General features: G+C 43.1%; 2 protein-coding genes and 1 non-coding gene across 39 annotated transcripts in view; 1 reads left to right on the plus strand and 2 right to left on the minus strand.

Moving 5' to 3' along the window:
* LYRM1 (LYR motif containing 1) overlaps positions 1-9,393 on the plus strand; it is a 26,682-nt gene extending 17,289 nt beyond the window's left edge. For 15 of the 17 annotated variants that reach the window (XM_028498548.2, XM_055090046.1, XM_028498538.2 and 12 more), the window contains 4 exons: positions 3,116-3,274; positions 3,487-3,501; positions 7,628-7,720; positions 9,169-9,393. In XM_028498548.2, the coding sequence (XP_028354349.1) occupies positions 3,116-3,274; positions 3,487-3,501; positions 7,628-7,720; positions 9,169-9,285 (384 nt within the window). In that variant the 3' untranslated portion in view covers positions 9,286-9,393. The remainder of the gene's footprint in view (positions 1-3,115; positions 3,275-3,486; positions 3,502-7,627; positions 7,721-9,168) is intronic. The other 2 variants (XM_028498552.2, XM_028498551.2) reach the window with 2 other exon arrangements.
* DNAH3 (dynein axonemal heavy chain 3) overlaps positions 1-26,527 on the minus strand; it is a 249,724-nt gene that overhangs the window by 16,448 nt on the left and 206,749 nt on the right. For 10 of the 21 annotated variants that reach the window (XM_028498493.2, XM_055090018.1, XM_028498501.2 and 7 more), the window contains 9 exons: positions 25,351-25,467; positions 21,826-21,980; positions 20,786-20,953; positions 18,701-18,843; positions 16,121-16,325; positions 15,270-15,407; positions 13,344-13,838; positions 12,068-12,268; positions 11,890-11,955 (listed from right to left, as the gene is read on the minus strand). In XM_028498493.2, coding sequence (XP_028354294.1) covers positions 13,485-13,838; positions 15,270-15,407; positions 16,121-16,325; positions 18,701-18,843; positions 20,786-20,953; positions 21,826-21,980; positions 25,351-25,467 — 1,280 coding nt within the window. In that variant the 3' untranslated portion in view covers positions 11,890-11,955; positions 12,068-12,268; positions 13,344-13,484. Of the gene's footprint in view, positions 1-11,889; positions 11,956-12,067; positions 12,269-13,343; positions 13,839-15,269; positions 15,408-15,591; positions 15,751-16,120; positions 16,326-18,700; positions 18,844-20,785; positions 20,954-21,825; positions 21,981-25,350; positions 25,468-26,527 lie in introns of those variants that run through there. The other 11 variants (XM_028498496.2, XM_055090020.1, XM_028498505.2 and 8 more) reach the window with 11 other exon arrangements.
* Positions 5,068-5,139, minus strand: TRNAE-UUC (transfer RNA glutamic acid (anticodon UUC)). Its single transcript has one exon. It is a non-coding gene; the product is annotated as a tRNA-Glu (tRNA).

A 26,527-nucleotide genomic window follows, 5' to 3' on the forward strand; every position in this document is an offset into this window, starting at 1 on the left:
TATTGCTATAAACTTCCCTCTTAGAACTGCTTTTGTTGCATCCCATAAGTTTTAGATCGTTGTGTTTCATTGTCATTTGTCTCTAGGCATTGTTTTGATTTCCTCTACGATTTCTTCAGTGATCTCTTGGTTATTTAATAATGTATTGTTTAGCCTCCACGTGTTTGTGTTTTTTACGTTTTATTTCCCTGTAATTTATTTCTAATCTCATAGCGTTGTGGTCGGAAAAGATGCTTGATATGATTTCAATTTTCTTAAATTTACCAAGGCTTGATTTGTGACCCAAAATGTGATCCATCCTGGAGAATGTTCCGTGTGCACTTGAGAAGAAAGTGCAATCTGCTGTTTTTGGATGGAATGTCCTATAAATATCAATTAAACCTGTCTGGTCTCTTGTGTCATTTAAAGCTTGTGTTTCCTTATTAATTTTCTGTCTGGATGATCTGTCCATTGGTGTAAGTGAGGTGTTTAAGTCCCCCACTATTGTGTTACTGTCGATTTCCTCTTTTATGGGGGTTAGCATTTGCCTTATGTATTGAGGTGCTAATCCATTCATATTTAAGGTACTTATCAATACATATGTTCCTATGACCATTTTTTTAATTGTTTTGTGTTTGATTTTGTAGGTCCTTTTCTTCTCTTGTGTTTCCCACTTAGAGAAGTTCCTTTAGCATTTGTTGTAGAGCTGGTTTGGTGGTGCTGAATTCTCTTAGCTTTTGCTTGTCTGTAAAGCTTTTGATTTCTCCATTGAATCTGAATGAGATCTTTGCTGGGTAGAGTACTCTTGGTTGTATGTTCTTCCCTTTCATCACTTTAAATATATCGTGCCACTCCCTTCTGGCTTGTAGGGTTTCTTCTGAGTAAGCAGCTGTTAACCTTTTGGGAGTTCCCTTGTATGTTGTCATTTTTCCCTTGTTGCTTTTAATAATTTTTCTTTGTCTTTAATTTTTGTCTATTTGATTACTATGTGTCTCGGCATGTTTCTCCTTGGGTTTATCCTGCCTGGGGCTCTCTGCACTTCCTGGACTTGGGTGGCTATTTCCTTTCCCATGTTAGGGAAGTTTTCAACTATAATCTCTTCAAATATTTCCTTGGGTCCTTTCCCTCTCTCTTTTCCTTCTGGGACCTCTGTAATGCTAATGTTAGTGCGTTTAATGTTGTCCCAGAGGTCTCTTATGCTGTCTTCATTTCTTTAATTCTTTTTTCTTTATTCTGTTCTGCGGCAGTGAATTCCACCATTCTGTCTTCCAGGTCACTTATCCGTTCTTCTGCCTCAATTGTTCTGCTATTGATTCCTTCTAGTGTATTTTTCATTTCAGTTATTGTAATGTTCATCTGTTTGTTTGTTCTTTAATTCTTCTAGGTGTTTGTTCTTTAATTCTTCTAGGTCTTTGTTAAACATTTCCTGCATCTTCTCGATCTTTGCCTCCATTCTGTTTCTGAGGTCCTGGATCATCTTCGTTATTATTATTCTGAATTCATTTCTAGGTCTTTGTTAAACATTTCTTGCATCTTCTCGATCTTTGCCTCCATTCTTTTTCCAAGGTCCTGGATCATCTTCACTATCATTATTCTGAACTCTTTTTCTGGAAGGTTGCCTATCTCCACTTCATTTAGTTGTTTTTCTGGGGTTTTATCTTGTTCCTTCATCTGGTATATAGTCCTCTGCCTTTTCATTTTGTCTGTGTTTCTGCGAATGTGGTTTACATCCCACAGGCTGCAGGATTGCAGATCTTCTTGCTTCTGCTGTCTACCCTCTGGTGGATGAGGCTTGTGCAAGCTTCCTGACAGAAGGGACTAGTGGTGGGTAGAGCTGGGTGTTGCTCTGGTGGGCAGAGCTCAGGAAAACTTTAATCCGCTTGTCTGCTGATGGGTGGGGCTGAGTTCCCTCCCTGTTGGTTGTTTGGCCTGAGGAGACCCAGCACTGGAGCCTACAGGCTCTTTAGTGGGGCTAATGGTGGACTCTGGGAGGGCTAATGCCAAGGAGTACTTCCCAGAACTTCTGCTGCTAGTGTTCTTGTCCTTGGGGTGAGCCACAGCTGCCCCCCACCTCTGCAGGAGACCCTCCGACACTAGCATGTAGGTCTGGTTCAGTCTCCCTTGGGGTCACTGCTCCTTCCCCTGGGTCCCGATGCGCACACTACTCTGTTTGTGCCCTCCAAGAGTGGAGTCTCTGTTTCCCCCAGTCCTGTTGAAGTCCTGCAGTCACATCCCAGAGGGGCCACAAGATCTTCAGTCATCAGAGAGATTTTCAGTTGTACTTATTATACAGTTCTTATGTGGACAAGGAAGTAGACCAACAATTTTGAGAAATATTTTCAACCAAGTTATGATGAACTAAAAAACAGTTTGCAACCTGACAAACTCTGGGTGGAATTGAGCCTGCAGATTCATTTTATGTTTGGTACTCACATTTTCAAAAATAAGGAATTACTGTCTTTTTTAAAGTTTCATATTTTAAAAATCTCGACTGCCACCTATTGTTAAGCTGTCAGGAAATCTGGCACCCTTAGGCCCTCAATTCTACATGACAGCAGCTGGCTGGGGCAGAGTAGCAACTGTCCCCTTTCAAGGGGGGATATCTTCTCTAGTTGGCCACTGTCCCCACCCAGACGGTTTCCCTCATTTTGTTACCTGCCAGGCTCCAGAGGCACTTGAGTTTGCAATCCCTGCATTAAACTCAAGTTCACACTTAACTAGAAAATTCAGTTATTCAAAATGTGGCTTCTCCTATGCACTCAGGTTAGTGATGTAATTTTACCAGAATACACACTAAAAGCATCATTCCTAAGATATTCTGGCAAAGAATATACTGGTTTAAAGAACACTAAATGTGCGTTTTGGTTTTGTCATGTTCATAAAAATGCCCATCATGGCAAACAGCAAGGTTGAGCAACCTTCAACCATGGGATGATGTACAAGGCCATCTAGGAGACTGCTGGTATTCATATAACACCGTTCTGGCAATGCTAGCAAACAGATCTGTTCAGAAAGAGCAGTTATTTCTAGACTAATTAAAGAGCTTGATTTTTAAAAATGTACAGCTGCCTCCCTGCCTACTGTCAAATTGAATTTTTATGCAAATTTTTCCTCTTCTATTTTGGTGGGTCGGAAGATGACAACGGCAACACGACAAGAAGTTCTTGGCCTCTACCGCAGAATTTTCAGGCTTGCGAGGAAATGGCAGGCTGCATCAGGGCAGATGGAAGACACCATTAAAGAAAAACAGTACATATTAAATGAAGCCAGAACACTGTTTCAGAAAAACAAAAATGTAAGTAGGTTCTAGCTGGAGATTGCAAGGAGGAGAGCAATTTCTTGTGGTGCTTGTTCATTTCTTTTCTGTCCTAAAGTTGAGAGGACCGAGCAGCACAAGTCAGAGCGATAGAGTGTGGAGCAGGAAGGGGCCAGAGGCACGGCATAGCTGGCTTGCCCAGCCACTGAAAAGCAGAGCCCAGCCCGGGCTTCTCTCTTCACTCTTTTCAGGTCTCAGTCCAGCGGGTAAGTGGCTCAGCATCTTCAGAAGACCCCATGAGCCAGGTGACCTGAGTCAGGCCAATGAGAATTTTCAGGGTAAGATCGGTTCCTCACACACTGTGCCTGTTGTCAGCCACTCCCACAGGAGATGTGCAGTTAAATTTGTTTTGTTTTGTTTTTTTCAATTCATAAGCTATTCAGAGCCTCCAAGTATAAACCCATTCAGAGGGAAGAGAATAGGTTTAAGACGGGGTTCCCTTCATAACTTAGCTTTGAACTCAAGCCTCCTTGGCTAGCAGAGAGACTTTGCCCTTTGGGACCTCAGAATTGGGTAAAATAGTACCTCCATTTGCTAGTTGAACCCAGACACCAGGGAGCCAAAAGCCATTCCAAGAGGCTTGATTTGACAAACCATAAAGCATCTAGCTGTCAGCTCCTTAGGAAGACTGCCTGGCCCTAAGCATGGAAGGAGGCTTTCAGCTCCTGACTTTTCTTGCCTCTTTCTCATTGATCTCATGGATTCAGCACTGTCACTGTTCACTTCGTGAAACTTCCTGACAATTTACTCTCTTTACTTTTCCCTCTCTGACCCCATCTCAGTCTCCTTTTCTGCCCTGTCTTCTTCACACACACTCCTACCAGCTGTAAGCGTCCTCTGAAGGTCAGCCCTCTGCAGTGAGAGGCCCAGAGACCATGGTTCCAGATCCCATATCTTGACCTGTCATCAGCCACCTGCAGGAACTCACCACAAGCATGATAGCCCAAAGCAGAACTCATCTTTCCACAAGAACACCTCCCCTTCCCAGCTTTCCCATTTCTGTCATAGCTCCTGCCATTATTTTGTGACCCATTGCTCTCATTCTTTCATTCAACAAGTAGCTGAGTGTCTACCATGTTCCAAACACCAGACTAGACATCAGGGATATAACTGAGCAAAACCGAGACAGGGTCCCTGAAAGATGTTTCAGAGTTAGATAGAAAGAAATGTAAAATTACAGTTGGGGTAGTGCTACACAAGAAACCGTCTCGATCTACAATATCCTTCCCTTCTCATAATCTCTGAAGTCTCCCTGCTTTTTTTTTTTTTTTTTTTTTTTTTGTTTGCAGTACGCGGGCCTCTCACTGTTGTGGCCTCTCCCGTTGCGGAGCACAGGCTCCGGACGCTCAGGCTCAGCGGCCATGGCTCACGGGCCCAGCCGCTCCGCGGCATGTGGGATCTTCCCGGACCGGGGCACGAACCCGTGTCCCCTGCCTCGGCAGGCAGACTCTCAACCACTGCGCCACCAGGGAAGCCCCTCCCTGCTTTTAATACCAACCTGCTTCTGAACATTTTCTGCTCTTACCATAGACCATGCATACCACATCAGAATGTATGTACCCCCCAAGGTCCTGAAATAGTCCTTTGAGGTATAGAGGTAAAATATTGTAAGTGCTGTTTCTATTTATTTTTATTGCTCTTTAAAAAATGTGTATTTTATATATATTTATAATGGAATTATTAATATATTTAATAAACTTATAAATACACATATGGGGCTCAGAAATTTTTTTTTTTTTTTTTGCCACATTGTGTGGCTCTTGGGATCTTAGTTCCCTGACCAGGGATTGAACCCAGGCCATGGCAGTGAAAGTACCAAGTCCTAACCACTGGACCACCAGGGAATTCTCAGGGCTCAGAAATTTTTTATTGAAAGTAGATGATCAAAAATTTTACAGACCACTGAGCTATACCTACCCCTAATTAGTTGGTGATATTCTCTTTTTTTTTTTTCTTGTTTGTTTCATTTATGTTGGTATGGTCTCCTTAACCAGATTGTCAGTTCCTTGAGCACATAGACAGTTTCTTATCCTTTTCTAGTATATCTCATGGGCCCTGCCTTGTGGTTGTCACTAAATTAATGAGCATTTACAAATACTTTGATTCAGTTCATCTTCTCCAGGAAGTCTTCCGCAAGTTCTCTGCCCTCACCCAACCCCATGATGGCCACCTACTCTGCTATATAGGAATCTAGATAGCAGTCTGTAGCAGTCATTGCCCTTATTGATTACATACCATTGTGTCAGAGTTGTTCTGCCAAGATAATATCCTTGATAGTTGAAGGCAGGGACCATGGCCTCACAGTGTCTAGTCTGGTGCTGGCGATATCATAGTAGTATGTGCCCAGTAAACCTTTGCAGTTTCACTCACCTAACTACTGCCCAAGACCCTTTGGGTTTTCAGTTAAGGCAATAATAGTCCTTCATTTGCCTCTGCTTGAATTGGCCCAATGTGGTGTGAGCCAGAGGGAGGTGTATTTGCCAGTGGTGAAGCCCGCGTGCCTAGAGCCTGTTCGCCACAACAAGAGAAGCCACCGCAATGAGAAGCCTGCATGCCTCAGTGAAGAGTGGCCGCTGCTCGCCGCAACTAGAGAAAGCCCGTGTGCAGCAACGGAGACCCAACACAGCCAAAAATAAATAAAATACATAAATTTATAAAAAATAAAATACATACTTGTTTTACCACGTATTAGAAAGAAAACAGTATCAGATAATTTTGCAAGTACTGTGCTTAGAGAGTCCATTTAAAGAAAAAGTTTAATATTAGTATAGGTAGTTGTGGATTTGGCAGAATCATGCAGGCAGCCTCTGACTGACTGATTTGGAGAACTCTAACCCAACTTGTTCAAACGGACAGCTGGAGCCCCGGGAGCCCTCAGTCCCCTTAACCACATCTTTATTAGGGGCTTCTTTCTTCCTAATCCCTCATATAGACATAAGTAGTCTCTTGTAACCTCATTTGCTGTAAGTGCTTAATAATTGGTCTAAATCCTAATGAGCAAATGAGAACATGGAAATCTACTCCCAAGGTGGACATCAGAGCAATAGCTTCTGAGAAATACAGAGGTCAAAAAGCTGAGCCTCTGTCCCAAGGGACTCACTCAGCTGTGGTTCTTTCTGTGTGTTGCAGTTTCTGGAACTTTACTCCAAGAGGTACCATAGGACAGAATGCCCTTGGAATTTCCAAGCCACGATGGCCCAGACTTCCCTGTGGGTGTCATCTGGGGCTGATGCAATCCAAGCTCTACTTTGAGGCCCACTTACCAACACTTAGCAGAGGCATGTGTTGACTCATTTTCCATCCTCGGAATGAAACGGTTTCTCCCCTTCTCCTACCTGGCTCTCTGTTTTTCAGAATGAACTTTTCATTCCTTTACTTGAAATTGGACTACCACAATTTAACTGTTTTGAAATTTCAAATGTCATTTCTTTTCCTCACTAATGAGCAAGACAGTTTATAGTTCAAAATAGGTGGATCATTCTCCAGTATCTTACTCGGGGTTTCTAGACAGCACTTGCTGAAAGTAACTTGATCAACAAGGGGAGGATATGAAGAAGCACTGTTGTTCACTGTTGGTGGGAATATAATTTATGGATCGTTCTTAGGAATGTAAATTGGTACAGCCTCTTAGAGGGTAATTTGAATCTACAGGGAATATCTGTGAGAATTTAAAAAGCATGAACCCTTTAACCTAGCAGTTCTCTCTCTAGGAAATGATCTTTCAAATATACTTGCATGTGAGTCAAAAAAATTTTTAGAGGGATCCACTGTTTATAATGGCAAAAGATTGGAAATAACCTAAATGTCCATCAGTAGAAGATTGGTTAAATTATAATACAGCCTTATGTTGGAATTTTGTGCAGCTGTTAAAAAGAATGGGGCAGCTCTGTATGTGTAAATATAGAAGGGGCTTCAAGTTGTTAGTGAAAAGGCAAGGTTCAGAACTTTCATTTTTATAAGAAAAAATGCTAAGTTTACAGAGGTATACTTATATATGCATAGACTATCCCTGGAAGAACAAACAAGAAACTTGTGATAATTGTCTCTGAGAAGGGGAACTGGGAGACAGGAAGAAGAGGGAGACTTTGTTTTACATTATATCCTTTTGTATTATTTGAATTATTTTTACCATGTGCTTGTATTATCTACCTCAATAATTTTTAAAAGTTAAATCCACAGGAAATTTTATACTAAATTGCTTTTGATTTTTCAAATTACCAATATTTAATTTAGTGGCTAATGAACTGAAAAAAGTTTAAGAAAATGTATACCTATACTTTATGTAGCATTGGAAAGATGCTAACAATCTCACCTATTTTTCCCTTTTAATAGCTTACAGACACAGACCTGATTAAACAGTGTATAGATGAGTGCACAGCCAGGATTGAAATTGGACTACATTACCAGATTCCTTATCCAAGGCCAGTAAGTGTGACTCCAGTTAACATGTGGTCTGTACTTATCCTTGTCAACCCAATTATTTCCAAGAATGTGTACCAAGAGGGCTAGTGTTTGCTGAGAAGTCTAGAGCTACTGTAGCAGGCATGTTGGAAATAAGCTACCCTTGCGTGGCCACCAGCCCAGCACAACAGACTAAAATGTCAATGAACGCCTGATTTCTCCTACTTGAACAACTTTCCCTTAAATGGAAGGGAAAGCCAGCTCACATTTACATAGCTTTCTCTTCTGACTTTCACCTTTTTTATGGAAGTATTTTTATTTTCCTTATTGTAAAACACAGGTTTATTGTTAATGAAAGAATAAAATTCAAATATTAAAGGAATGCATAAGGTAGAAAGTGAAAATTGTCAAAAATTCTCACCCTGTGGAAGTGACCACTATAACTGTTGAGTTGGACCATATGAAATTGCCAATATTCTACTCTTGACCTACAAAAACAGCAATTTGATATTGTATTGGCTCAGCCTAACAGTTTGGTAATATATCCTTTTAGTCTTTTTTTCTATACTCATGTATGTACATTTTCTTTACTTAAAGTACATGAGACCCTAGGCATACTGTTTATCGCCTATTTATTTTACTTCCTCTCTTTTGGATATCTTTTTTCTTTTTTCTTTTTTTTTTTTTTTTTTTTTGCGGTATGCGGGCCTCTCACTGTTGTGGCCTCTCCCGTTGCAGAGCACAGGCTCCGGACGCGCAGGCTCAGGGGCCATGGCTCACGGGCCCAGCCGCTCCGCGGCATGTGGGATCTTCCCGGACCGGGGCACGAACCCGCGTCCCCTGCATCGGCAGGCGGACTCACAACCACTGCGCCACCAGGGAGGCCCTGGATATCTTTTAAAGTGGATGCATTATATCCGCATCGGCAGGCGGACTCACAACCACTGCGCCACCAGGGAAGCCCTGGATATCTTTTAAAGTGGATGCATTATATCCTATTTATTGTAAGAATATGCCATAATTTAACCAGCACCCTTTCACTAGACTTTTATGTTGGTCCCAGTTTTCCACTATGCAAAGAACATCTTTGTGTATACACTTTTTTCCTCACCTTCTTTGGACTCTCATCTCACTGTGTGATCTGTGGTTTCTTCCTCCATGCAGGAAATATGGCAAAGAAGAGCACAAGCTTTGGAATCATACAGATCTGGGTTCAAATCCTGTTTCTACCACTTACTGTATAATCTTGAGCAAGTTATTTAACCTGAACCTCCGTTTTCTCATCTGTGAATATTAGAATAATAATTCTCTATGAGATTATATTGAGGGTTAATGTGTATAAGGACTGTAAGGAATAATGAGTCAGTACAGAGTTAGCACTTAGCAGAGAGCATGGTACTTAGTAAATCTTCAGTGAATATAAGCTGCTGCCATGATTGTAATTCTTAATATTTATTATTATTATTATTCAGATTCATCTACCTCCTATGGGCCTTACCCCACTACGAGGCCGGGGACTTCGAAGCCAGGAGAAATTGAGGAAATTTTCCAAACCAGTATATCTCAAGTCTCACGATGAAGTTTCCTAACCCAGAAAAAAAGTTTTTTTCTGAGAATGATGAGCCAACTAGGCCTTAAATGTAAACCAGACAACAAGGGTCTTCTTGATTAGGAGCAAAAATCCAAATATCTTCTTAAAACCTTCGAAATACTGGTACTCACCCCATGATGTGTGCTCACATCACTACAGTTTGTCAGGATCTTGCTGCCTGAGTGGACATCACTAACCCTAGAGGTCGTGGACCTGATATCCTCACTGAAGCGTCATTTGGAAACAAGACTAAGGCCTGTGGTCAGAAGACTGAAGAGTGACAAAGCTCTTCAAGGGAATGCCGATCACCAGACATGCCAGCTGATATGAAGAAATTAGCCAGTTGCTGGAAGTTCTCATGGCTACCATAAAACTGTATACCACCCCTCAGAATATTTTTAGGCTTTTTTTTTTTTCAAGTTATAGATTTGCTTAAAAGTGGGCTTTTTGTGTGTGCTTTGTTGTCTTTTGACACTTCCAATTTCCACATAAACTCCCCTTAAAAAGCGCATCATTGGATCAATCATGGTTTTTCAGTGAAATTTTATAGGAGACCCATCTCTGCCCCAGACATACACATACACAAAAGTTCATGTCTTAGGTAAATGCATATGTTTAGTTTATCTTAAAGCCTATAATTACTTAGGATACACTTAGGATCTGAAAGGCTCACTAGAAACTCATACTGCATTCATTTTGAGAATTTTACATTAACATAATTAGGAAGTACAAGAGCTAAGCTGGCTTTCAAATTATATCCAGACTGAAATGGGACAAGTAGAGATCAAAACACAAGGGACATATACCCCTGCATGTGTGGATACAGGTGAGATTCCCATGGCAGTTCATTTGTACGTCAGTGTCATTCCCTCGTACCTCCAAAGGGGCTGGGTAATCACCAATAAAGAAAAATCTCTAGTGATTTTGGTCTCTCTGTACTGTTTTCCAGAATGGCCTTGTGATCCTCAAAAGCAGCAGTTGATAACTTCCTGCCCACACCTAGATTTAGGATTCACTTGTCACACAGATTCTCTAATTTAAAATATGTATATTTCAATTTCAAAACCCATTCCTGTGAGCAGGAACATACTTTTTCATGCTCAGGATAAGTAAGTATTACAGGGTTTGGCAGTGACATGGAGAGCAAATATCATACTGTGTCAGAGATATAGCATGTACATATTTAACACAAATGCAGCTATAGGCCTTTGATGGAGAGAGAGAAATGTAAATGTGCTGGCAGGCATGTTGGCCCCTCCACGGCCATTCGGTGAGCACATACCCCAGCCTCGCTTCAATTAGGAGACAGACATCAGTCTGCTATTCCATCAGTCACTCTCCTATCTGATCTCATTGTGGACGCACTTCCCTACCAAGAGGTGGTTCTGATGTTTAAAGTTAAGTATTTCTAAAGCAATATAAGGCCTGTGAACTCAAGCCAACTGCTTTATCTGGTGGTCAATCAGTGAAACACTGACCTGTTCTTACATTGGAGGAAAAACTGGCTGTGCTGAACTGAGTGAAACATGACTTGCTGTCTCCATCATTGTCCCTTTCTAAGTAATTCAAGGTGATTTTGAATATGCAATTTTTGTTTTACGCTGTAGGGGTTAGAAACCATCCTTCCTACCCAGACTCTTCCAAAATGGAAGTCCATCTAATGCTAACTAACCTCTAAGTACCTTCTGTGTTCCAGGAATCTTCTCTAAATGTGAATTTTATACACCTAGCCTCTTTTGCAAAGATGTATATTCTATTACACAGAAACATAATTTCCTGCCAAACCTTCCATGAAACCTATTTGTTTATAATTTTTTCTTTTCATTTTCTCTCCAACCCTATAAAATCTCCTTCTTTGGTCTTTTAAAGGTATCCCCTACATCCCCTCTTTCAATGAAATTTTCTTCCAATGCTGACAAGGACTGAAAACTACTCAACAGCCAGATTTTTTTTTTTTTGCGGTACGCGGGCCTCTCGCTGTTGTGGCCTCTCCCGTTGCGGAGCACAGGATCCGGACGCGCAGGCCCAGCGGCCATGGCTCACGGGCCCAGCCGCTCCGCGGCATGTGGGATCCCCCCGGACCGGGGCACGAACCCGCGTCCCCTGCATCGGCAGGCGGACTCTCAACCACTGCGCCACCAGGGAAGCCCCAACAGCCAGATTTTTAAAGAGCAAGGACTAGCTTGGTGACAAGGTTTGTCTGATGTCATCTGCTGAGGTATTTATAGGCAGGGCCTATAGCTTCTCACGGAGCTGATCTCTGGCCATCTCTGCCTCAGGGCCCCAGCCTCTAATTCACCAGGACTCCTGAAGAACCTATTGCTCTCTCCTGGGGTGGGGGTGGGGACATTAATTAACACATGGACCCCAACAGAAAATGACCTTAAATTTAGGGGAATCTTTTGAATTGAGGGAAATTTTTTAAGTTACAAAAATTTAATCCATCATACAGGAACATTCTGTCCCTTGACCCCTGAGGAATGAAACAGTCCCTGCCTCCCTCAGCTTTTGCCGCTGAAGGTGGAGTTAGATAACTGTAAGAGAAATTCAGCTGTTCTCTTAGCAACCTTCTCACTGCCTTACAGCTTACAATGTGACTTACCTAGCCAGTCGAAGATTCAGGGATTTGGGATCCTGACCGTCTTTCCATCTCACATGGCTTAGCAATCTATTTGGAATAACAGACAATAAGGCAGTTCCAGTTATCTATTAATTCTGATTGTCTTTCCTCTATTGGAAAAAGTTATGTTTCTTAGAGAAACAGCTTTTAGGCTACCTACTTGGCGCTGAAAGAGAGTGGCTCCACCTCACTGTCTCTTTATCGGCCCCTGGCAAGATTTGGAGAACTCCGCTTTTGCACTTGGGATCAATTAGATGATCTGCTGATCTCAGAATTCAGAGTCCTCAATCAGAATTTGATTGGCTCCACATTCCCACAAAGAAACAAGTTTTCTGGAATATGTTTATGTGGTTCTCAGAAGCTTCATTTAAGAAAAAGCAAAGACCCCAAGTCAGGACATTTCTTCTAGTGAAGCGGCAGGGAAGCCAGGCCAGACACATTAAGATTCCCAAAAAGCCTTATGTCTTTGCTCATCTATGGACTGACCAAGGGAATGCCCTAGAAGTAGCTAGCCATTTAGAGCCAAAGAGCTACAAGAGAGAGTTGGTTGAGACTATATCAAGAATTTGATTTTTATCTCCCTCAGGATTCTCTTCCAGGTGGCCCTGGGGAGAAACAGTGATAAACTAGAAATTTCTTAGACATGGTTGTTGGAACTATACATCTCTTCTAAGATTCTACATCACAATATAGTCCTCAGCATGGAGGCAGCGTGAAGCAGTGAAAAATGCGTAAGTTCTAGAGCCAGACAGACCTTGGCTCAAAACCTGGCTTTTCAGTGTGAAGGAGCTGGATGATTGTAGGCAAGTTAGTCTCCTTGAACCTCTAGAGGGGGAAGACAATCATATTCAACATAGGTACAAGCAAGGTATCTAAAGGCCCAGGGACAAACCATGGCAAGCAGCAAATAATGGTTCTCTCATGTCTCCTTTCTTCCTGAAATTTCTGCCCATCTGTGTAGGCTAGTGGAGAAGAATTGGGGTCCCAGTTCTACCACTGGCTAGCTGTAAAATTGAGCTAGTTACTTTTCTAAGCCTCCATCTCTGCATCACTGAAATGGAGATAACGATAATACTGCATAAGATTGTTGTGACAAATACATTTTAAATATATCAAGAGCCTTTAAAAAATAAAAGTGGCCCAAGCATCTTTCAACCTATGAGAAGCCCTAATGTTAGCCCATGTGAATAGACTAGGAGAGAAGCAATTAAAGATCAGTGACAGTTATGGCAAAGTAATAGGAAAAAAAAACCCACCAGGAGCTTAGCCACATGACTAAAAGGTCTAGGTTGAAGAGTCCCACTGCCTGTGTTCAAATCTAGGCTCTACTCTTTTAGTACCCATCCGATCTGGAAAATATTGCTTTCTCTATATCATGGCTTCTGCAGCCATGAAATAAGGATAATAACCCACTTTATAGGAATGCTCTAAAATACCTGGCTCATAGCAAGTGCTCCATTTATATAACGGTTATCATCATCATCATCCTCATCATCCCATGTGACTATCAAGAAAGGAAAGCTAGATTTCAGTCAAGAATGAAATTCCTTTTATTTTCTGCGTTGAGACAGATGCCATCAGTTATCGGGCTGGCACAGTGAGGCTACTCCTCGGTTTATCCAGTGCTTCTGGGGCCTGTCGGTTGGGAGTTCAATGGATAGGACATAGTTGGTGGAGTGGCCTGTGGTGGACAGGATACCTCTTCGGGCACTTGTTTTGTAGACTGGACACACATAAATGTTCTGATGCAGAAACACTGCATTTTCCCCAGGTTTCAGCCAAATAATGGGCAATGGGTCATAGAGGATTCTGGGGAGAGACTCCCCGATCTGCCTGTTTTCCCTGTCCCAACGGGCACCTTCTAAGAAGAGTCCTTTTATGTAGGCCCCATCTTCTGGGTTATTCTCCATGACTGTTTCTTGTGTGGTTACCTGGAAGACAGGAAGCTGTGAGTTCCATTATCTGCCATTTTCCTAAATGAGGCAGCATTAAGAGATTGAAAAAGTACAAACTGGCTTTACTGTCTGCCTTTCCCAGGATGCATTTCCCAGGACATTGGGGCTTCTCTAATATTCCTGCCTGCTACATGGGCCAGGTCTGATTTCTAGTTAGCATGCTGCCCTTATATATTGCAGGCACAGAGAACGCACTAAAGTAAGAGCCAGGAGGCCACATTAACTGTTACCTAGCTTAGTGGCCTTGCACAATCTTTCCCCTTTCTGAACCTGGATCTGTAGTGAGGGGTTAGGTTCAGATGCATGCTGATAAAACAGTTCTCTAGCAGGAGAAGTGAAACCTTGATTTGTAGTTTCTGTCAATTTCTGTGGTGTAAAGACTCCCACCATGGTCAATTTCAGCCTATCAATTGTTTAACAACCAGCTTTAACAGGTTCTGGTGAGTTAGTATGAGCCAGCTCCAGCATACAACTGTTCAGATTCAGAGGTGATAAATTTCTTCTGGTAAATGCAGAAAATGGTCTAGGGGTAGGAGAATAGGGGTGTGGAGGGGATTATGGTGAAGCAGAGAGCATGAGGTCCATTTAAAATCATTCAAATTCTAATCTTTTTGTTATTGTTAATGGAATGTTTTTCCCATTTCTATTTCTAGTATTTATTGCTAGAATAGGAAAAGGATTTTTGTTTATTTAACCAGTATCCAGTCATCTTACAAATTCTATTAATTCTGATAGGTGTGTTTTTAGGATTTCTAGGTATACAATCATTTCAACATCAAAAAAAAGATAGTTTTATCTTTTTTCCAGTGTTTATTCCCATTATTTTGCTTTCTTATTGCATTAATTTTGGCTTAGCATTGTCTTCAAAGGCCAATCAAGGTAAGTTCATTTATAAACTAAATAAAGACCTAGGGCAATCAGTTTGTGACCTCTGGACTAGATGATTTCAAAGGATCTTTCTATAGAATTTAAAATTCTACAATGCTCTCTAACAGTCCATCTTACTACTTTCTCTCCAAATATGGACTGGGTGATACTTGACTATTGGCCATTCCTTTGACTTTAAGCAAAGCACTACACAAGACCATTAACATCCTTCCAAATGAAGAGTCCACCATGTTGAATAAACAATGTGGAAGGTGCTTTTCATTTTTCTCGGTACAACTGTGGCAGAATTTTCCTCTAGAAAGATTCCTTTTTTTACACACAGAGACAAAGGCTTAGGAATCCTCTGATTCTGTTGGGAATAACTTTTGGAGCTACTTTAAGTCATGCTAAATACTTCATTTGTACCATCTCGGAAGTATCTGAGCCTTAACAGAGCCAAATGTTTGGACTCAAGGAAAGGGACAGCACTGGTTTCTCTGGTTGGCCCTTTGAGTTGATCTAACCCAAGACGCCCCTTACCTCAAACTCAAATCCGATGTGGTCAATGGGGATGGCATATTTCCGAGCATAATTCTGAGAGACACCTGTCAAAAAAGACTGTGTAAAGTAGAATCCAGAGATCCAAAAGACCACAGGAGGCCCGTTGTCAATCCATTCCTGGAGAGCCACAGAAATAAAAATGCAAAGTCAACAACACAACAAAGATTGTTCAAAGGCAGGTAATACAACGAGTCCCATAAAGAAATAGGTTTTTTCTCATTTTTCTTGAAACAGGCAGCCCTCTCAGTTTAGCTTATATTTTCCCCCTTTGAAACGAAAGTACAATGAAACATATCTCTACTTTAAGAAAAGCGCGGGTGCAGGCTGGTGTCAGGGATACGGTAGAGCGTGGTAGGGACTGTAGCAGTGGAGAGTGTGTGCCTTGTCTAAACTGAGCCGCAGCCACTCATCTCCAGCAATAGTTGCCATGCAGGAATGCAGGTCCATCGTTTCAGGTTTCCTGTTTTTGCAGGACAAACATCTGTATTTTGATATGTAACAATCCAGTGTTCATATGCTAGCTCAAATTTTTAAATAACCAAGCAGCCAAACCAAATCTATCTACTAGCCCATGAGCTGTGGCCCATGAGACACCAGTTTGTGAATATTTATTCTGGTTCCCACTCCTGCCTCTAGAGGCTATAATCTTTTCAAGGACTTTGAAAAGTCTCCCTCCTGCCCTCAGCCCTGGTAAGACAGTTTCTAGTAGGTGCTCAGTCCAGGATGCTGTGAGGTTGCCCTACTCCCGCTGCCTCTAATCCGTCATTTCAGAACGTCCTCTCCACCTGAATGAGAATGCCAGGTGCCCAGTTACCCTGACTCCAAGGTACCTGGAAGAAGGCCAAGCGGGCTAGCAGGTCAGCCACGTAGCCTCCCAGGGGTTTCAGTGATGGGTAGGACTTGGCCATCCACATGGCCGGCACTTTACCCACAAGCATGCTACTGAAGACATCCTCCAGCTCCGAGGACATCAAAACCTGCCCTTTAATTGCTCGGCCAAGGTCGATGAGGCTTATGCGAACCACTTTGGTCAATCTGCAAGAACAAAGGAGCAGACTCAGCCTGGCTCTCCAGTGACCTCATTCTACCCCAAGTACACTGACTCCAAGTCTCCTTTTACTTTTCCTCCCTTTAAAAAGTCAGATAATATACATTCATGACAAAAGAATTGTAAAGATGAGAAACAATTAAATCACCCATTATCTCACCACCTAAAAATAACTTTGATGTATATATTTCTAGATTTTTCTGTATGTAAACACAAATTATTTTTTAATGGGATCATACTATATATGTGTTTTTTGTAATTTGTTTTTCTCTTAGCATATAAGGAACATCTTTCCAATTCAATACAGACCAAACTAAAATTGTCCTTTTTAATGACTGCAAGGTGTTCCATTTAATTTAACTGTTCCTCTATCGCTGAAACATATATTTCTAGATTGTTGTCACTGTAAACAACATTACTAGGAACATCCATCTATATTAATCACTGCGGAAATTTATAATGATATTCTTACTAAAAGTAGAATTTCTGGGTCAAAGGGTAACGCAGTTTTAAGGCTTCTGATCTACATCGCCAAAGTTGTTCTTTTTATAGACTATGAGGTGCATGCATACCTGAGAAAAGGCAGTTGAAGGGCAGCCTGAAAGATGCCAAGATCACCTATCTCTCTCTCTGGCCTCTGTTATGAGGCCTCATCAAGTCCAGAGGGAATTCAGCTGAGAGTGCCAAAGACTCTGCTACCAGAGAGAGCTTGTCATGTCCAAAGACTTATGGAATCCCAGCCAAATGGACATGAGAGTGCTCAAACGCAAGAAAGGGATTCCTGGATGTGTAACCACTAAACATTTATATTAAGAGGAATTTAAGGTTCAAACGTGTTATTGGTGTATGTGCTTGGCTGAGGAGTCAAGAGCAAAACTACCCTCTGCGGGATTATAACCACAGACCTCTATTATACCTGAAACCTACTAGAAAGTTTTCTTTCTATTCTTGAAACTATGAGCTCTGCTAGTTTCAAGATTTTTAGTACTCAAGGAAGGAATATTTGCCCTAGAAGACACAATAATGGTTCCCCTGAATTGGAAGCTGAACTGTCATTTTGGGCTTCTCATACCACTGGGTGAACAGGCAGAAAAAAGGTAGTGGGGAAGTATGTTACAATATTGCCCAAAGTAGTTAATCCTGGGCATCACTGGAATATAAGATTACTGTTACCCTCTTCTCTTATATTACAATGGCCAGTGGTAAAGGCTAGTGGAGGCCCCTGTAACCACCAAGAGCTCCAGTGACCTTAGCGGAGAGTGAGTGGCGGAGGAGGAAAGCCATTGGCCTGGTGTCTGGATGAGTGAGGACTACAACCCATCACACCAAGGTATCTGACTCAAGAGTCAGCATGCTTGACTCACACCCCATACTTTGCTTGGTCATCCACACGGCCAACTGCCTACTGACGCTAGGGAGTAACCCTAAGACGAAGGGAGTCAAGAAATTCTTAGTTGACATTCTTCAAGTTCACTAGTCTTTCAGCATCAGGGCTGTCCCTAAAACTGAGCAATGACCAATAAAGCAAAATGGAGACAGCAGCACTTAAGAGTATCTGGAGCAGCAAGAACCTTGACTTGGAGGCAGAAGTGATGAATTTCCTCATCTGGCCTAGATGGTGTTTGGGAACTCTTTCAGTTTTGACCATCTAGAAATCAAGTCAAGGTGATCCCACTGGGCTCTATGCTCTAGTACCTGGAGGAGAAGTGAGGAGGGACTAGAATAGAAGGCTGGAGACCCTTAGCCCCATGGCCATCTTATAATAGCCCTTCCTTACCCCTGTGGCAGTGGCAATGGGATGAACTGTTCCTCACCCCTTTCTAAGTTTACCCTGATTTCACATCCTGGCTAAGTGCATGGGCTCTGGAATCCGAGAGCCTGGATTCAGACTCAGTTCTGCCATTGAATGACTGTGTGACCTTGAGCAAGTTACTTAGCCCTTCTGTCTCAGTTTTCTCATTTGTAAAATAGTGGTAGAGGGATTACTAACTGTGCATATTTTTAAAGACTATTGTGTGGTTTGAATGCAAAGGCATGAGTGGTGCTTGGGGCCATATCTAGCACTAAAGGCTCAATAAAAGTGGCTTTAATGATTACTTTTCCTATTAGCCTGTGCTTGGTATTGGTTTTAACCCCAGTTTACAGATGTCATATGAATGAACGAGAGAGAATGAATAGAAGGAACTGATTTAACCCTGGGCCAACACGTGCTGGGATGGCCCTATTTACAGCTCTTCCCACAAGGTAGGGCAAACCAACTCTGCACAGCAACCCTTATCAAGTGTCCATTCTAGTTACTGCCCATTAGATTCTACCCCTCACACTCTAACTCCCAGGATCCAAGTAAGACCATATAGCCCACCTGTTGAATCTGATGAGCTCTTGCCTTAGGACAGTGTTCATAGATTCATCATAGACCACAGGGTACAACTTCGCGACCAACTCCAAGTCAAAGTCATTGGGAAGCTTGGAGAGTAGGTCCTGGGCCAGCTCCTCAACCACTTCCTTAAAGTGTAAGCATTAGAGAGGTGAATGAGACACAAGGCCAGCGGGCTGTGGCTTTGTCCAGTTAAACCTGAAGCAGTGAGCCTTTGTCTTTTTAAACACAGTCTGCAGGACCTTCCTGGGAACTCTCCTACGGAAGCCAGTTCTGCCCTGAGGGGAAGGAGGACACCCATCCCACCTCCTCCCACCCCCCACCCCTGCCCCCAGCCTTAGGGAGGACATCACCTCTAAGCTGAACAATGAAAGTCCTGAGCAAGGGCCTCAGGGCCAGGTGGGGAATTCGTGCTCAGCCAGCCAGGCAGACTCAGGGCAGTGCTGAACCCTGCAGAACTCCTCCAATCCTCAAGGTCACCCCTGGGAGACAATCTCCCAAGACTCTCATAGCCAGCCCCTTAGGACCAGCTTCTGGTGCAGGTGGGACTTTGCTCTGTGCCAGTAACATGGACACCTGGGAAGGCAGTAGGCCATACCTCAGCATTAAGAATAGCCTATGGCAGTGAGTTTAGCCAAGTGGGGAGGGGACAGGCCTAGAGGAAGAGCAGGAAGAGGAGGAGTGGGACGGACGTGGGTGTGGGAGAGAAACACAGCTCTGCCATCCTTTGGCTCGAGGAGGCGGGAATGTACACTTCCTTCCCTCTTCCTTCTGTGAGGGGAATTTCCATCCCTAAGCTGAGACACACAAACCAGGCTGCTTTATCTTCACACATATTACCACTTATGGTACTATGAACCAAACTGAGAAACCAAATACAATCATCCCTTGGTATCCACTAGGGATTGGCTGCAAGACCAAACTCCACAGATGGTCAAGTCCCTAATAGAAAATGGTGTAATATTTGCATAGAACTTACCCATATCACCCCTCCCCCCCATACTTTAAATCATTTCTAGATTACTTATAATACCTAATACAATGTAAATGGTATGTAAATAATTGCAAATACAATGTAAATGCTTTTAAATAATTGCTGAAGTGGGGTGAATGCAAGTTTTGCTTTCTGGAAATTTTTGGAATTTTTTTTTCTGAATATTTCAATCTTTGGTCGAATTCAAGGATGCAGAACCTGTGGATATGCAAGGCCAACTGTATGCAAAGTCCACAGCTGAGCAGGGTTGAACACGGAGTAGCTCAGAAGCTGGAGAAGGGAAGAGAAGGAAAGGAAAGATCAGGGTGGAGTCAGCAGATGTGGTTCTGGGCCTGGCACTGCCTCTGTGTTTCTGAATGCCTTGAAGTGGGTCACTTCTTGTAGGGTTTGTTTTGCCCTCATCTGTAGACCAAGGAGGGTGGACAGGATCAGTCCCTCACAATGTGTGGAATGATCACAAGAGACACCCAAAATGATTCCAGGTGTTTCCAGGACATAAAGCAAATAATGTTGAATCACGTGATGAGAAAGTCACTCTCTTGTCAAGTTTTGGCCACCTTTTTCTTTTCATTTCCTTCAAGGAGAAAGTCTCAGGTCAGGGCTGAGACTGCTCTGTAACACTTACTGATCCTCCCCTTCTCCCAAGGAGCCAGACAGACAGCAGCAGCAGCATCTGGAAGAACCTAATAATGTTTAGCCTTTGTTTTCTTTCTGTGGCTGTCACGACATTATGGAAATGGTATGGGTTCCCACTTACGGTCCTGATGTGCAGTTTTTTTAATAAATGTTTTTAAGCAAAAGAGATTTAGTTTTAAGTATTATGTAAATGGAATACAGATGATATGTGGATATAGCAATGAATCATGAAGGTTATATAGGAATAGCTGACATTTTAGAAACACCGGTGCTCTTCCAGCTCAGTATTTAAAGACTCTCAGCAGTAAGACCAGAGCACCCATATCCTCCCTCAGGGGTCTGCCAGGCCTCCACTCTTCTGCCTTCTTGGTCATCAGCCACAATCCTGCATGCCCACTGGATGAAAAATTGCCTGGGAAATTGAATTCAAGCCTGGTTACCTGAGGGGACTCGCCACTCCCTCCTGACTGCCTAGGGAGGGTCAGCAGCACCCCTTGAAACAGCTGGTTGGTTTCCTGGTTGTCTTTGGTGATGTCGGCATTCTCGTGCAGGCCAAACACTTCTGGGTGGGCTGTGATAGGGAGGTTCCTGAGATATTCAATATAGGACTGGAAAGGAAATCTTCAGTCGACATGAGTTCAGGTTCCTTGGGGTCCCACAGATCACCCAAGGTTTTGCCAGAGCAGACCCATGCAGGAATCACACCGTTTCGGTAGCCCAGGCCATAGACACACACACGCACACGCCGCCGGGGCCAAGACATCCCAAGCTTTCCCTCATACAGGTTTCGGAGGAGAGCGTATGAGTATGAATGAGTATGAAGGTAGACGGACTGAGTATCTCCCCTCCCACCTCTGCTGGCTTCCTCCCTGCTCCCCCAGCAGTCTTAGCTTTGGAGACAAAAATTGGGTTTGGATTCAGGCAGAACAGGATTTGGATCCTAGCTCCATCTTAAACCAACTGTGTAACCTTGAGCTAGTCACCTGAAAGCCCAGTTTCCCTATCTGTAAGTGGGAAAATAAATGAGGTTATGAAGGAATAAGGCTTTGGCATATTAACAGGTACTGGATGAAAGTAAGCCCTTTTCATTCTTCCTTCAGATTTCTTGTTTTCTTCTTCCTTTTATCATTCTCCCATCCAGTTTTTCTGTCCCTCCCTTTGCCACCTTCTGAACCTTTGATTTCAAGTAGCAATTTCCATCCTGTTCACTACCAAGGCTTCATCTTAAACATCCCTCCCCATTCTCCCCAGATGGACCCCATATTTTGAAAGATCTTGTCTACCAAATGCCCAGCATTCATTAAACAGTAATAATGTCTATCTTATAGGCTTTTGGGAAGATTTGAAATAGCTTATGGACCTGAGTCAGGAAGCCCAAGCTATCCCTGGGCCCTCCCTGGATACAGTGCAACCCTAGCCACATGGAGACTGCCAAGCCCCTCTGGGGGGACAGAGGGGCCTCTCCCTCCCCACCCCTCACCTGGTAGGAGCCATGAGGAGGGATGTAGTAAGTGTCTCCAGGAGCAAGACAGTAATGGTCCTGCTCAATTTCCTTACAGTAGAACGTGGACAGAAGGGATAGCAGGAGCCTTCTGTCTTTGTCATCTGTCACTCTGCCTCCATAATTACATTCCCCTGGGGACAACCGGCAGAAGAAGAAGTTGAGCCCATAATGAACTTGGTCAATAACCTAAAACAGAGGATTCTTCCAGCCAAGGAGCTCTGCTGAGACACAGGGTTGCTAAAACCATGCTCAGCTTGGGATGAGACCAGGCCTTTTTGGTATTATGGTTGCTACAAAAATAATACATGTTCACCATATTAGAAATTAGAAAATAGTGATAAACTGAAAGAAAAGCAATACAATCACCAATAATTCCAACAAAGTTAACTGTTAACATTTAGGCATCTTCCAGACATTTGTCTGGACATTTGTGTGTATGTGTACATAAATGTGAAAGGCATTATAGAAATGTGGTTCAGGGCAAGAACTCTGGCATGAGACAGTACTGAGCTCCAATTACAGCCAGTTTCTGGGCTCCAACTTTTGCCACTTATTAGCAGTTTCTCATCTGTCTAGAAGTAGAGATAACTGCATACCTATCTTACGTCGTTGTGGTTAACAACGCTTATAAAGCATTTAGTACGATGCTTAGCATATAGAAAGCATTCAGTTACAGCTTTTACAGATATGTATAGTTTAGAAAATTAAGATTATCCTATATATACTTCTTTGGGATATGACTCTCCTACCCCCATCCCCATCATCAACATCAGTCTCTGAGACTCAGGTTTCTACACTCAGATTTCTACAAAAAGAATTAGGTAATTTTTTGAGGGGCCATCAAATCCATCTCACCAACCCAGGATGCATTTTCTAGCTGGATCAGATTCCACAGTATGTGGGTACCACCTGGTATTTGGAAGCTGGGGACAACACACTAGTCTGCAAGGAAAAGACGTGTGTGTGTGTGTGTGTGTATGTGTGTGTGTTCGCATGCAAGGGCTCCCCTGAAGGGTGGGCTCATTTCCAATTCCAATCATTCTAGGAAGGGGCAGGTCTACGGACATGAAACAGGAAGTACGACTCAAGTTGAGGAGGCCTCAGCCTCTCTTGGTATTGGAGGGGTCTAAATGTCTAGGAGGAGCATCCTGGTGGCTCATCAAGGAAGAAGTAAGAGACTAAGGGGAAGTTCATACCTACTGAGTAATTTGAGCCCTACAAAAACTGTTTGGCCTTAAGCTAGACCATCTAGATCTCTCTCTGTTGTTCCTCTCAGGCCTTTAGCAAAGTTTAGTTTGAACATTATAGTTTGTCCCAGCTGTAAAGAGGTTTATGACAACACCAGAACCACAATGTTAAAGGGAGAGTAGTTCCCCCCTGAAGTTAGCATGGCAGTGCTAGAGAGTACCAGAGAGGGACTACAAGTGAAGGTAAACCTTAGGTACAGAGTCATGATTCAGGGTTCCACCTTCACTCTCTCATCAGCAAATTTTACTTCAGGGGATACCCTTATAGGCTCTGGGTTTTATGTTTATGAAGGAAGGTGCATTTCTTTACTTATATGTCTCCTCTTTGCAGCAAGAGCACAAGTTCCTAAAGGGGCCAGGATGTGCCTTATATCTCTTCTAGATTCTCCATTGGCTCTGCCACAGGGTTGGGGGTACCAGATTAAGAATGTATTTGACTTCGGCCCATCTAATTCGATAACCACTCTCCAAATAAGACCTGTCTCTTTGGTTAGTCTGTCTCTTGTAGTCAGTACAGGGCTCTAATAATCATCTCTATCTGATCTTCTTTCCTTCCAGGCACATAGGAAGGTTATAACTCCCGGGGCCTCCGGCAGTGAGGTAGGGCCAGGTGACAAGTTCTTGCACATTTAACTCCTGGCACGAGCTCTTCAGTGCTACCCTGTGGCAGTGACCACACAAGTATATGTTGAGATGGTGGCATCAAAATTTGGTGGAGCCTTTGCCAACTGTGCCCCTGATAGATAATTACAATGAGCAGAGACCCTTGCCAATTCACACTGGACGTGCAGAATGGGCAAGAAATGTCTCACACCCTTGAGATTTGGGGATTGCTTGTTATCTCAGACTGACTAGTCTATCCTGACTGCTGCAGTTGGAAAGTGACTATCCTCAAGCCAGCTGGCACAGTTGGAGCAGGTTGGTTTATGAGCTGCAGGCAGTCCAATACTAAGACCGCATCCCAGGGCAATTATGCACTCATTCTGTGATCTGAAGGGGAGCCCTGGGACGTGCTTCTGTGTGGTCTGGAATAATGGGAATATGGCTCACTTCTTTGGAAAAGTTCTTTCACCTAACTAAAATCCACTGAACTTATGTTGTGTGTCATTTGGGGTTTTGTTTTAGGAGACACTGTGCTGAGTTAAGGTCTTTGTCACCTTTTACAAATGAATTTGATCACTCTAAAGCAGGATTTCTCAATCTTGGCACGATTAACATTTGGACTGGGTAGCTCTGTGTTGTAGGGGGCCGTCCTGTGCATTGTAGGATGTTTAGCAGCATCCTTGGCCTCTACCCAGTAGCACATCCATTTAGTTGTGACAACAAAAAATGTCTCCGCAGTTTGTCAGATGTCCCCTAGGAGACAAAATCACCCTTGGCTGAGAACCACTGCTCTAAGGCCTCAGTCTTGTCAGTTGTAAAACAGGGTCAGTAAAGTGAAGCGCATAAGATTGCTGTGAAGACTGAATGATGTAGATAAAGTGCCTGCTGTATGATTGGGGAAAGGATCCAGAGTTGAGGGAGGAACTTGTGTGTGACCTGGAAGATGCCCAGGTTTTTCTATTGAGCTGCATTTTGACTTCTGGCCATGGTAATCCATTCATTTAGCCCATCTATAGTTTATCTCCTATCTCTGGGATTACGTGGTGTGCTTCTTGAGGGCAGTGACCAAGTCTTATATATTTACATTCTTCCATATTATGTACTAGTATATATTGGATGACTGATAAAAGATTGCTGATGAATTGCTTTAATACAAAACAGCAAGTGTCATTTTCACCTCAGGGTACCTCTGCTGGGAGTGCTCTCCTTCCTTTTTCCCACCGCCTGCCCCCCGCTTTCTTCTTCCACTTGTAAAACTCCTACTTATCCCTCAAAACCATCTTTCATGCCTTCAGGAAGTTTTCCCTAATCATCCCCACCCCGTGTCTGAAATTTAATCATTGTGCTATCTTATAAATGTTTCTCTTACTGAACTTATCACTGTACTGTTATTTATTTTGTTATATTTCCCTCCCTTTGTAGACTGTGCACCCTTTAAAGCGAGGGATTGATCTTGTTTTTTCTGTGTTTTTTGTTTTTGTTGGTTTGTTTGTTTTACAATACCCAGCATGGTGACCAGCATCATTAAGAGCTCCATGTCTGTTGAAAGCATGAGTGAGTAAGTAAACAAATGGAGATGGAAGCAGAGGAGCAGGAAGGTGGAGCATAATCGTGGAGGTTTATGGTTGCCAAAGCCTCCTTCCGTAAATACCTGTCAGGTAGGTCAGAGCATCCAACGGCGCCTCCTTGTAGTCATTCAGAAACATCTGGATCTGCCGCATACTAATCCTCAGGTCGGATTCGTTGAATTCATAAGGAATATTCCAACCTGCATGAGGCAGAGATAAATTAGATGCTTCCAGGATGAGAGCTCTTAATCTCCACTCAGAGATTGAGCTGGTGGAATTAAGCATCATTATGGATCAAGAGCCTCTTTCAGCCCAGTGAATATCAAGCACCATGCCAACTATTAGCTTTGACATTTACTGCCAACGTGGGAGACATTCTGCCTGAGAAAACATCCATTCTAAAGTCAGTTTCCTTATGGATCTCCCCCATTTGATAAGGAAGATGTTAACATCCTGGGGTTTGTGGAATGAGAGTTATTCACCCTGGCTGGAATACTGTGGTAATGCACAGAATGCCAAAAATAACACCAAAGCATAGCTAGAGAGCACTATCTGTGATTGGGCAATAGAACTAAGTTAGCTTTGAGAATTCCCCTCCTCGCACTCATGGGAGAACTAGATGGCTGGCCTTGAAGAAACTATTGCTTGTATTTTCAAGTGTTATAATGGGAAATGCCCAGTGGGGCTGCACAAGTGACATAAATGTATCAACCAGGCCGGATGTAAGACAGTAGGGTATGGTAGGACCTGTGCTCAATGGAGACGTTTAATTTCCTCCTAAACATGCACATTCAAATTAAAAATATAATAAAATAACAAAAACTTGGGTTCTGGCAAAGAGAACACCACTGGGCAGTTGACTATAAGCCAAACTGTTGTATGGATGTTTGGAGGTCTGGCACGGGTGGGAGAATGTGGTGTGTGAGATGCAGATGTAGAGGGAGTGTCCCCTTTGGCTGTCTCGTCTCTGAAACCCTCAGTTGAAGGGTCAGGTGCTCTGTGGAGCTAACTGGGGCAGGTAGAAGGAAAGAGGATGTTCTGAGAGAATCACCAAAAGGACAATTTGCCTCCTTTTGTAACCCAAAAGAATGGCTAAGAATACCTTAAGGTGGGTCATTTCAAGAAAAGAATCAGGGGCTTCCCTGGTGGCGCAGTGGTTGCGCGTCCGCCTGCCGATGCAGGGGAACCGGGTTCGCGCCCCGGTTTGGGAGGATCCCACATGCCGCGGAGCGGCTGGGCCCGTGAGCCATGGCCGCTGAG

This window comes from Physeter macrocephalus, chromosome 14 (assembly GCF_002837175.3).
Source record: "Physeter macrocephalus isolate SW-GA chromosome 14, ASM283717v5, whole genome shotgun sequence".
Classification (NCBI taxonomy): domain Eukaryota; kingdom Metazoa; phylum Chordata; class Mammalia; order Artiodactyla; family Physeteridae; genus Physeter; species Physeter macrocephalus.